Genomic DNA, 13,179 nt, shown 5'->3' on the forward strand with positions numbered 1-13,179 from the left:
TTATGAGGTAGCCTCATCTGCTTTGGATGAGCTTTTTGATCAAATCAAAATAGACAATACAGGAAATGCAAGGGAGATTTCATTAAATAAATTTATTTGTTAAAATAATTTAACTCCAAATACAACTGCTGAGTTTGCATTGAGTTCTATGTACAATTCTTGTTTTATTTGAAACATCAAGGTTTAAACAACTGACATTGTTACAAAACAAACTGTTGCCCCATTTTAAGTTGCCAGTTGTATTAGAGCTCAACAATTAACTGTGAAATACACTAATTCACCCCTAGGAAACTCCAAATCAACAGCGTTAAGCCTGATTTCAGAACCCACTTCAGTCTTTCTTCAAACCCTGATCAAGAATTAACAGATGCACAACAATGCAGATAAAAGCCTCCTGCAGTTGTCAAACATTTGCTTTTGTTTGCGGAGTTTCACAATTAAAGCCTAACCAGTGCTTTAACAGCACACTGGTAAAAAAAAAAAAAAAAAAAAAAAAAAAAAAACCAAACAAACATGCATAAAACCCCCCAACCAAATGGCTGACATCTTTAGGCAACATTCTATACAGGAAAGCAAATACCAGTAGTTTTCCCACAGAAAAGTAATGGCAACTGTAGCACTGGGGTTAGGGAGAGGCTAGAACCAGAACAGAAAATGTCCCCAAAATTTTTTTGATGCTCTGAAGGGGCGGGCGGGGGGACAGACACGACAGGAAAAAACAAAACAAAACAAAACCCAATGCAATTATGTTTAATACTCTTGATCTGATTCTGGTTTGTTTGCTTTGACTAGTTTTTGTGTGTATTTTTAAGGGAAAGAGGAAACAGTTGCTCTCACTATCATAGCTTAAAAGAATAAAAGTTGCAACATTTAAAAAAAAACAACAAAACTGGAGAAACGCTGTCTTTGTAGAAAAATACAAAGCTCTACAAGAACAGCCAAAGGAAAAGTGGGTCTTTGGAACAAACCATAATATTTTAAGGCATGTTATAAGAAACTTTCAAATACTATAATTGGTAATCCTATCAGGGTACAAATGAAACAGTGACCCAAGACCAATGACTCCCGCAGGGTGGCCACGCAGCTGCTGCATGGCTCACTTACCTCTCCCTCTTTTCCGCTACCCCTAGAATTTGAAAAAATCTGTCGAGTGCAACTGTCATTGATTCAAGCTCCACTATCTTCACATTAGTGGAAATACAAATAGTGCATAACTACTTCCTCAGAACTATACAATGAAAAACAAACACTTACACTTCCCCCCCCGCCACGTTGTGCAGTAGCTTACATATGGCCTAAATTTTTGAAAATATAAGCGTGTAATGAAGAAACGAGACTGGGAGATATTTTCATTAATATTTTCTGGTAAAAATTTTACTGTGCAATTTTTCCTATATTAAAAGCCCATCTGTTTTATATTATGAACTTCATGTTAGACTGTTCATATTGTACTTCATGCCATTTTCTTGGCTGATGAACAATCTGTGAGGTAAGATTTTAACATCTCTGTAAATAACATTGCATAACATGCACTTCCAACTCAGTTTCAAATTTGGGTTTGGTATTTGGTTTGTTTTTTTTTTTTTTTTTTTTGGGGGGGGGGAGGTTGAGCGCTTATGCAGTGGAAGTCACACTGACAAGCTCTTTTACAGATAGGTTGTACTGCTCAATAAACTGTTTCCCAATCTAGATATTTTAAATACTGAAGTATCATTAATTCAACATCTTGCATCTTGCTTAAACATGGTGGCTGACACACTGGGCGGGTGGCGGGGAAGAGAACATTCATACCATCTAGTTTAGGCATATAAGTTGTGTGACTCGGAGGACCAAAGTTAAAAGCCTAAGTTTGCTATATAGTCAATGGAAAGAGGTAGGTGCCTCTAGGAGGGCAATTCAGAGCACCCAAAATGGGCATTCAGATGCCAGAAATAAACGGTGTGCCTATCTCCCCAAGAGAACAAAGTACAGTAACAAAAGCTCTGCAAGGTAGATGGGAAATGGGCTACATTTATATTCTAGTAAGGCTTAATGTTTTGCGACATCTAATGCCCTTTGATACATTGGTTGTGGAAAGGTCTTGAAAGATTAAGGGCAGAGATGGCCAGTTCTCTTCCATTAATATGATTTCCTTTAGTTATCATCCACTGAACTATAATTCAAAACGTTAAGGATATTTATGTATGAAAATCTGCAAAGCATTTTGTACTCAAGTTTCCTTTGTAGCAGATGAGAGCGTTTTTAGGAAGTTCTGCAGATGGAGGCAAAACTCTCGAACCTAACTCCAATTACAGCATTTCTAAGGGCCATATACACACACACACATACACGCTCAACACACACACACACCCCAGCACCCCTGTTTTCACTCATTTAAACACAAGGAACTACACTGTTACTGCACAAGATTGAAAAACTAATAAACGCATGGTGTTATTTAGACCACAGGCTCAGTGACTCTGTATTTTTATGGCCAATTTTAGCTATAAAAGATCCAGCTCAAGACAATCTCTCCAGCATTTAAAATCTAAACATTGTGATTGAAAACTCCTCTATACTTTGATTGTAAGACTTCGGAATAGGTATTTCTGTGCCATTAGTCATGCAAATGATAAATACTTCACTGCTATGAAACTAGCAAGTCAGAGCTCGAGCATCCTTTCAAAATAAAATATTTGCTCCCACCATTTAACACTCCAGTAATTAGGGCAACCTTTGAATAGTGTGCCAGGCAATTAAAGAGCCATTTCCACACTCACCTAAGGTATTACAACCGTAACTATTTCACCTCTGAACCAAATGATTTCACATGGTTATTCAATTTAAGTTTTCAACATTAAAGCTATCAAATAGCAAACTTGATTTTCAAAGGTTAGTTAGGGATCACACCAGAGAATGTAGCCCTTAAAGGCAAGAAAAACTGTTGTCTTTAACAAACTTAAAAATGCAGGATGTTCATACTGTCCCACGAGGTTTCTGCAGAAGGGAACATATGGATGCAACATGGCTTAATTTTCCTTACAAGATGGTACTAGTTAATCCATTAAAGTGTTCCTTGTTAGTAAGGCTCAGCAATTTTTTTTCATCACAGTTGCTTCCTCCTGGTTCAGTAAAGTGATAAATAAAGATGCTTCCTGCTTTGTAAACAGAGGGTTTGTTTGGCTTTTTGCAGACCAAAGCCTGAAGCGATCCTCCATTTTTGAGCAGCAAAACGACAATTTAAAACATTCCAATGCCAGACTGTTTCTTCACCCGTCATTTGTTTTCAGATCTTGCCCCTCATTTCACACACTGATGCAATGTTTTCTATTTCAAGATGTGGGATAAAGTGTAGAAATAATAGCATCAATTTTGAAAAAAATCCAAACTATATAGGTCTCTGGTAGCCTCTTCCTCTAACAGTCAGAAGTTCTGGTGAAATCCATATATTTGACTGAACAAACTTGGCCACAAGTGATAGCGCACGTCTTGAAGCATGGTAGTTAGACACTGAAAGACTTGGCTCTCCTTTCGTGCTTATGCTAGTTGTGGATGGTCTTCAGAGATATTCTCTCCACTGCTTTTGTTTCCCATTTCCAAAAGTTTTCCAACTTCTTCAGAAATAGTTGCTGTTGTTGCTGTCTGACATGACAACAGATGCATGCTCCACCGGAACAACCCTGTAGATCAACTGGCTATGCCATAAAATTGCAGGTGCTCAAAGGGAAAAACGGGTGAGATGTGGTCATTTAACCCAATTCTATTCAGAGTCAGTGACTGACTTCCAATGCTCAGCTCTGAGTTAATGTTGCTACTTCACTACAGATGTATTTCAAGTGACCCACAAACCAGGAAGTGAAGTAGACAGTTTTACCACCTTACAAAATTTCTGCAAATTAAGTCCAGGTTAGGTAATTTTTAATGCTATTGTATATTACACGCGGAACAGCATGGATCATCTTTGTCTGGCTGTGCTGCATAGTTCATTTGTCTAACAATTTCCGCAAAGAGCTCATCCACCATTGTTTTACTTTTAGCAGAGGTCTCCATAAAGGGGCAGCCCCATTCTTCAGCTAAGGCTCTGCCTTCACTCGATGATACCTCTCTCTCACTTTCCAGGTCCACTTTATTACCAACCAGAATTACTGGCACCTTCTCATACCTACAGTTTAAAAAAAATAAAAAACCAAAACAAAAAAACAAACACAAAGAAACAACAGCAGTAATTATATTTTTAAAATGGCAACATTCTAAATGTAAGCATCTATTTGCAAATAGTATAGCCCCAACAGGAGAGAGACATTTGGATGATCTTAACATTTTACGTTGAAGAAAATGCTTTGCATATTTCACATCCTAGCAATTTCTTGCACATATCTTTCCCCCCAGAGCTTTCTTAGAGTTCTAGGGAATGCTTCCTCCTCTGAATTTTCTTTCCCACCAGGAAATCTGCCAGGAACACTTCCACACTACAAAAACTAGGAATATAATGATATTTTCTATGTTGGCCATCTCAGTTAGCGTGTAAGGACAGGATGGATGTCCAACCCTCCCTTCAACATCATGTCCTCCTTCTCCCTGAACAGGTATCATGTTGTATTTCCTGCTTGTGATAAGATGCTCTCCCTTTCAAAGGGTACATTTATTTTTGATTAATATATACAGAACTCTCAGATTAGCAATAAAAGGGAGAAAACCAAAGGGCCAGTAAATTCGTTTGAAATTTCAGGAAATGTAGCCCACTTCAAGTATGATATACACATAGAAGTATTGTTATATAAAAACATGTACTGGCTAATACAGAATATATAACTCTCCCTTGCAGCATTCACATCATTATGCCAGTTAAACAAGCTGAAAAGAAAAAAAAAATTAAGTTCCAGGCAATACTATCACAGTTCTGCTTCATAATCAACTTGGACAGCACAATAGATCATATAAGCTATGAAGGAATTTATTGCTTTGCACCTCCTTGTGAGGGGATCCTTGCCAATTTTTTAAAAAAATTAAAATGCCTGCCTTATATGCATAAACCCTTCTTCAGACATGGAGCTAAGTAAGTGTTCAGTCAGGTTTTAAATTTACATATTTGCCATAGCAGAGAAGAAAACACTGGGCCTATTTCCAAAATACTCTGACATGGGTTTTCTCACGAAAGCAACGAGGATTGAGCGAAAAAACAGATTCTGGCTTTTAGCACTTAAAATAAATGAAGATCTAAGAGAAACAAGATGGTTCCCTCTTAATTTAAACCTGATTTTCTACTTCGTATTAGCTTAGTAGTACTGCTTTGAGTCAAATCACTTGAGTAAGTCTGAGCTACGGACAGACAACAGTCATAGCCGACACCTGCAGCAGTTGAAGATGTCACTGTCCTTAAGCCACCCATTACTCCTTCTTCATCCCTCCCGCCCACCCTCCCTGCCTCCCAGGCAGGGCAGCAGAGCAGAGCTGGTGCATGTGCCTCAGCTGGTTGAGGGAAACATCCAGCAGCTTGGTCTAACCTACCAGCCATGATGAAACTCAGCTGTCAAGACTCTGCACTGGAACAGGGAACCTACGTGTTCCTGTCAGCTCTACTGCAGGGACAGTGGGCTCCCACAGAGTCAGAAAGGATAAGAGAGCAGTAACTTCTCAAACCACCTCAGCAACTCTTACACCACCACAGCAGTATCAAAAATTGGTCCAACTATGTCATAAGATGCAGCTGAAATTCTAAACTTTGTTATGTCTCTTTGCTAACTGTGGGAATGTCATTTAATCCACGGTCTAGGGCTGTGGTCAATAATTGTAAAGAATTCCCCTCACTTTCACCATTTATCCTGTCCTTGTTTACCATCTGAAGAGACACAATCCATTTCTTACTCTGTGGATATACAGTATTTAACACAATGATACCTTTGGAACTCTTGCAAGAGCTAAGCTGCCATTAATTAAGTACCAAAATACACACAAGCATCTTGAAATCTGTCCTCCCGCGTTTAAACACATGATAGCATAGTCTTTAATTACATAAGACGGATGGCATTCAACAGATAAGACAGCAATTCAATATTTCCTTTTATCTTTATTGTTCAGATGCATGTGTCCTATTGTATTTGCTGTACAGCATTAAAAACCCTTCAGTGAAAGTGGAATCAGGTACACCTTCACTGCATTTCTTGGTATCCGAGGGCCCCAAACTTCCCCCTGCCCGCCCCCAGCTCCTCCAGGTATTCTGTATCTTCTTAATTTTACCAGTGGGAAAACTGGAGAAATTTAAAGCAGCCACTTGAGAAGCATTCAGTGAAGAAGTAGATGAGCCAGAATTAAAACACAAGATCACCTCTCTTCTCATTCTGCAAGATCACTCCAATTTGTTGAGAAACATATGAAGAAAAAGCCCCACACTTGCTGCAGATTTATAGCCAGTTCCACTGAAATATTCAAGTGCTTAAAAAGGTTTAGGAACCCTAGAAAAGCTGGGCAACTAAATATCTGTGGATCTGTTTACTATGAGTACTCAGCACCTGGAAAATGGAGCGGCGGAAACAGTGAACTTTTGTACTGCAGAACAAAAAGAAGAGCTGATGAGCTGACAGGATAGATGTGAAAAGTCTAATTTATTTGCACAGGACCGTCTAGGAACTATTAAGTGGAACAGATCGGAGCACTTTTCTGTATTGCTTTTTCCTGCTTTTGCCTCTTCCATTTACCCTATTCCCTACCCACCTTTACTACTTAAAATGAGATGGGAATCCTACAGTCAATAGCCTTATTCACCTTATAATCCAGATTCATCCAATAACCACTTTACAACATTAATTGTGTAAGAAAGTTTCTGCAAAACTTTCATTATATCATCTTTTTATATATGTATATTCTGTGTGACTTTATATATATAAAAATATATAAATATAAAATACATATACTTATGCCTACCTATAATATAAAAACTATTTTATATATATACACACACACACATAATATATAATCACACAATTTGTCTTTCTACATAGAAAAGTCAGTACCATTATCTAGAATAATGGAGGTTGGAATACAGCAAATAATGGGAAAACAGTCCATGGATACTGAGCAGAAGACTGGCTCCAGCACGGGCTTATGAACTCCAGTTCAGTATCAGTCCTGCCAGACCCAAGCTGAGTATGAGAGAGCCAGACCAGATGTCTGTGCGTTGTATTCTCCAAACATGATGATGATGGACTGACTGTGTGTGAACTAGTAGGCCTTTACAGAAACTATGTGGTTCCATGTAGTGGTTCCAGCCCCTGCCTCCCTTCATTCAGAGTCCCTAAGGGTCTCTGCACTGTACCTCCCAGCTTTCAGGTTCTGGTAACACACCATGGAAGCCCTAGCTCTCAACTAAATCAAGCCCTACAAGCTCTGAAGTTCAAGTTGGCTCTCCACCCTTTTACCTCCCAACACTGCTAGAATTTCCTGCCTGACTTAGTATCCTGGGCAAATTTATTTCTGATGAGTATGGGGGAAGATCCCTGGTTCAATGCTCTCCTTACCACGGCTGCTGATCTTGCTGGAAGCGACTTCTGCCTGCCCCTGGAGGCTCCACTCGCTATTCACAGAGCTTTGGACTGGCCAGATGTTGGCACACCCACTGCTGAGGTGGTGTGCAGCAGCACAGACCCGCAATGGGAAAGGGGCATTTCTCAGTTGTGGCAGAATTACACGATTCTAATGAAATTTGAAGGGAAGAAGAACATCTCTTCCCCACAGGCTTTTCACCCTGTTGAATTTCAGTGACCCAACAGGAAAACAGCTTCTTTACAAAGGAAAAAAGAGCCGCCTTGCAACGCCCAAGCAACAGTGCAGAACCCTTCCATACAACCACACAAATCAAACCCAGGAATTCACAAATCCTTCCAAAGGCTTCAAGTAGGATCTATCCCACTCACAAATACTTCTAGCAGAGCAAAGGAGGCTAAAACCCCACCACCTATACCAGAGCCCTGAAAAGCCAGACTGCTGCTGCCATCGCAGGATGCGTGAGAGGGCAGCTCAGCCCACTAAGGGAGCTGGGCAGAGGTCCTGCCTTTCAGTGCAGCCCATCTGCCCTTGCCTGTCCCCTTAGCACTGGAGAAGTGGCACAGTTCTGCTCCCCACTCCTGGAGCAGGAAAATCCAATTTTCTCAGGACTGGTGAAAAGCTTTGAGCAGCACTAACCATTCTTAATGAAAAGCATGAGGGCCACCTGAAAATGAGAACTGCTGCCAGTTTCCTCTGTATCAGTGCAGCACAGTATGTATTCTAGGGCAAACATCATAGCAGAGCATAAGAAATAAACTCAAATGCAGCATGGGAAGGCTTGACTTTTCAAGACCTCTTCAGGAATAAATTTTTGCAAGACCAATTACATGTGTTTGCAGAACATGTTTAAAGAACAAGGTACTTCACCCTGTTTAAATGATCTCACTATCTTAGGCTCCAATATGACAGACAGTGAGCAGTGGCAACTCCTGAGGAGATAACACAACTGCAGTCGTTTATAGCCCCATGAAAGACACTGGTGCAGAGTCACATATCATCATATCTAGGATATCACTACTGGCAAGATAGTCATTGCTCCATAAAAGACAACCAGCATGTATTTCCCAGTCCCAGGTAACTATTCAATGCTAAAACCCACCCTGTTATGCATCTTTAATGAGCTTCTGGGACCAACAGGCCACAGTAAATCACTCAGTTTTCCTCAGGATGGACACCGTAGCCATGTGGAATCAATAAATACATGGACTTTAAATGTTTTATGTGGCCCAGCTATGCACCACTGACCACACAGCCTTACATGCCACACAGCAATAAACAGTTTCTACATTTTATCTTAACTCACACGGCACACACATCATCCACTTTTCTGTTTAAATTAATATGTATACTTTGAATAACAGCTTAAAACATTTAGAAAGCCTCAAGATGAATAGCATGCAAATGATCTTCAGAGATTTTTACCTCCCATTTTTTCTACCTCCAGTCTTATTCAGAGAGAGGAAAACATGGGCAGTACCTGACATCACATCTGAATCTCTTTTACAAGGTACTTTTCAGATTTGTTATCAGACCTGTCATTGGATAAAGACAAAACCAAAGATGACGTGCAGTGAAAATATAATAAAAATGGAGAATAAAAAAGTAAGAATTAAAAAAGAAAAAAAATTATGTACACCAAGGTTAAACTGATCTGATTCCCTTAAACTGTGCTAGACATTGCCCAGTACGCTTAAACTGGGAGTGGGAGGGAGAAGCGAGCTGGACTGATACAGGAGAAGACATTAAAAAGTTCAAATGGGTTCCTGCTTTCTAATTTCACATTCTGGAAGTGTTGCATGTTTCCTAGGATTTTTGCCTGAGCTAAATATGTTCAACCAAAATGCAGAAACTTTCTGTATAATAAAAACAAATTAAGAGGAAAAAACATGTGCGTTCTTAAAGACTATTTCTTATAACTAGCTTAAGTCCTGTTGAAGTTTATGGAAAGAAGTATGATTTCTAGCTTTACATGTTAAATACTGGGACCACTGATATCTATCCATGATAACTATTCCTAATCATCAAAATGAGTTTCCAGTACTAAGCCATGTTTATTACCTTATTCTACATGCAGGGTGTCTTCCCCTCTTCCACCCCCCACCCCACCCCCCCGCAATGTATTTCTGGCATTTTTGATAGTATTTCAAAAAGGAAAGTAATTTAAGGGATAAAGATATTAGGGGCAATGATGATGCAAATAAGATCAGAAGGTCACTAAAAATAATTATTCTTCATTTTAGACTTACAAAAAAAATTTGTGGTAAGAATGCTAACAAAACACACAGTAAAAGAATTCTGGGCAATATGAAATAAGGTATCAAAAATAACAGTTAAATCTATTAGATTGTTTACAAATTCATACATAAATATTACTAAACATTCTTTTGTAATGTAACTTGCAAACTTTGATTGCCTGCAGTAAAATCTGTCATACCTTGAACTACAAGTTTCCTCATCTAGAGAAAGAGCATAGTCCAAATGTAACTATCAAGATCTTTTCTTATCCCTTTCACACAATTCCTTGGATGTTTAATGCAGAATCCTCAATAGTTAAAACTCGTATCAGCTTCAGAGGATAAGAAAAGACACACAGTGTTCCCTAGTCTGATTCTGAGCCTCTCAAACACCAGGACAAGAGGAAGCAAGACCACAGAATTGTCAAGGGGAAAACAAACAATCTTAACCCTTTGTTGAAAGCTTCTAATACTTGAACCAAAGCAGCAGGAAAACTACAGACGTACTTCTAAAGCAATCACTACCTTGTCTTAAGAAATTTAGGCAGAGAGGACATTTCACTTTTTCCAAACCCTGATTCCTTCTATTTTGGTAGCTTTAAAAATTTTAACATTATGAGTTAAATTGACAGCAGGGGCTCAGTCTGCAGAGCTAGATCTTTTTCCATGAAGTCCTGCAAATATACAACAATGAAGATGTGCCTATACCTGTATACATGTAGAGAATGTCCCAGGAGATAGATATGTAAATCTGAAAGTAAGTAGGTTTCTACAAAGTTTGAGCACTTTGCTCTCTAATGGAAATTATTACAGCTTCTCAGGTAAATCCATCCAGAACAGCTGTAAAACCCCCACCATTCTGATGCAAACAAGTCATTCCAGTTTACCAATTAATTGCATTTAATATTCAGTTTTGTAAGCTATATTGTGTAAGGATTTAATTACCTAAGCAACAACTCCCAACTAAAAAAAAAAAAAAAAAAAAAAAAAAAAAAAAAAAAAAAGAGTCTTAAAATCATTTTTATAAATGAGAAGATGTTAAAGAGCTTATTGGAAGTCCCACTGCAATTAGGTGGCTGAGTCATGAATTATTTTGCTATAAAGAACAGTGTACGGCCTAATTGCAGGACTAGGGATCTAACATTTTATTCTAGGTTTTGACATGAACTCCTTATATAGCCTTTGGGAAACAAACTCTTCAGATGGATAGACTGAAGTATATAAAGTCAAGATAATTGTACTTACTCATAGGACAGCAAATTAAATAATAATTGTAAAACAACTCAAAGAATAATATTAGAATAATAAATAACCACCACACCATATCGCTTTTGAGGAGGCTTCAGAAACCATCTTTGTTCTTGTACATGAAACTTTCTGGAAATAATCACCTCAACTTAAATAAAATACTTTAAAGCCAATTCAGTTCTGTGGTTGTTATAGTCAGTTTACACTTTCCAGTTTGGTTTCAAGGTCTAGGAAAGTCTCAACCAATGCCAGTTTTGCTGAAATTGTTTGGCAGGCTTACCCTTGGTACTGTGCTTGTAAGTAGAGGAAACAGTTCTCTTCCAAGCAAAAGCCCAAGAAACAACAACAACAAAATGCAATGTAACAAAACACTATACATATTTGCTTCCCTACTGTTACTGTAAGCACTTTTCAGCCAAAGCACTTGAACACATTACGTCTAGGCAGCTTACAGCTGAGACCTTCCAAGGGACAAGAACAGTGGATGGTACTATCCGATATACATACTCAAAGGCTATCTAGTAAACCTACATTCCTTCACTGCAACAGAGGCAACAGGATGATGCATAACATTTCTGCATGAAGGACACTAAAGAACTTTCCAGGTTATTTTCAATCATTTCAGAGAGAAAGTCTTATCTATAGAGGATTTTCTGCATCTAAGATCTCATGGGGCAACTAGAATAATGATAAACTGCTTCCACATGTTCAACCTGCTTCTGCAAGTCACTGCAGATAAACCCTATCTTCAGCTCTGTCACCTGCTTAAATGGTAAAACAGCAAGTATACCTGAAAATTCAATGGCCTGCCAACATGCCCTATGGGAGAAGAGTTCACTATTCACTAAAGGAAAGCCCTGAAGAAAAATCCCTGATCATCAAGATCTTAGAGAGACCTTTCCTCAGCAAGTTTGCAGAACTCCATGCATGTTTAAGCTACATCCAATGCCATTATCAGTTCCCCTTGCAGCAAGGCGCTGGCATAGGAAGTGACAGGCAAAGAGCAGTTTGAGCGCTGGGGATGACAACAAGGAGCCTATGACAGGAGTAACAGCAGTTCTCATCCACTGCCATTTCAGATGCCCAAAAGCCTTCGCAAACAAGAGGTTAGCTTTCACCTTAAACAGGACACCTCTTCCTAATATCTACCATTGCAATTCATATTTAACACTGAAGTCTGTTTCCAAGACTGAAAAGACTAAGCGATATGTAACATCTACCTGCTTAGCAGCAGGTTTGCTGTGAGCGTATCCAAACAATATTTTAATCCTTGAGTTCCCTCTCTATGCCAATCAAAATTCTCGTCTTATACAATCGAGCATCACCATCATCTTGTTGAAATCCTGAAGTGCTGGCCACATTTAGCAACTTAGAAACACTGAAATTTTCAAATAAGAATCTTCTATTCCTTGGTATAGTTTAAGAAGCAATAACCTCAAGTTTCAATTCTATATAAAATGCAAGGCAAGTGCTTTACCTGATTTTTTCCATCATGACTAATTCTCTTGTTTCTAAAAGCAACAGGAAAATCAGAATGTCCTACAAGTCTGAGATTCTCATAGGTAGATCGATTTCATTTAGTTCCTGTCTCTATACTCAGTTCGCATTGAAAGAAGTCTAGTTGTCAAGAAAACTATGAACAGATTATGAGGCACAGTATGGTTGCTTAAATACAAAAGTTCTTCCTCAAAATTTCCAGACACTAAAGCTGAGCATCTAATTTTTTGAAAATCACTGCTACTAGCTGTAGGAATGGCTCAACATCTTGAAAATTAGGCCTTATATTTAATTGGGTCCATAATTGAAATTATTCTTAATGACCATATTAGTTTTCTGACCTTAAATATTTTTTAAGCCAGATGCCATGGTAATATATTAATGTTTATTCCAGTATAATGAGCTTGACTGGATATGTCAAGGTTTTCAGTACCTACCAAATGTACAACATATGGAAGATACTAAAATTGAAGAGACTACCATCTATCTTTTATTTGTATTTTAAAGACTTAAAAACAAGACAATTCTTTAAAATGGCCGTTTTTTTCCAGACATAATCACTTACAATTAAACTTTATCTTCTGATACCTTGCAGAAAACACATTAAACATCAAGCGAGAGGAGTGCTGACACATGATTTAAGAGATGTGGGTTCAGTTCCATACCCCGCTACATACTT

General features: G+C 38.5%; 1 protein-coding gene across 1 annotated transcript in view; it reads right to left on the bottom strand.

Moving 5' to 3' along the window:
* Positions 1 to 765: 765 nt before the first annotated feature.
* The window catches only part of RAP2A (RAP2A, member of RAS oncogene family), a 32,118-nt gene continuing 19,704 nt past the window's right edge, over positions 766 to 13,179 (bottom strand). Inside the window, exon 2 of the mRNA XM_075526690.1 lies at positions 766 to 4,141. Coding sequence (XP_075382805.1) covers positions 3,904 to 4,141 — 238 coding nt within the window. The 3' untranslated portion in view covers positions 766 to 3,903. The remainder of the gene's footprint in view (positions 4,142 to 13,179) is intronic.

This window comes from Mycteria americana, chromosome 1 (assembly GCF_035582795.1).
Source record: "Mycteria americana isolate JAX WOST 10 ecotype Jacksonville Zoo and Gardens chromosome 1, USCA_MyAme_1.0, whole genome shotgun sequence".
Classification (NCBI taxonomy): Eukaryota; Metazoa; Chordata; class Aves; order Ciconiiformes; family Ciconiidae; genus Mycteria; species Mycteria americana.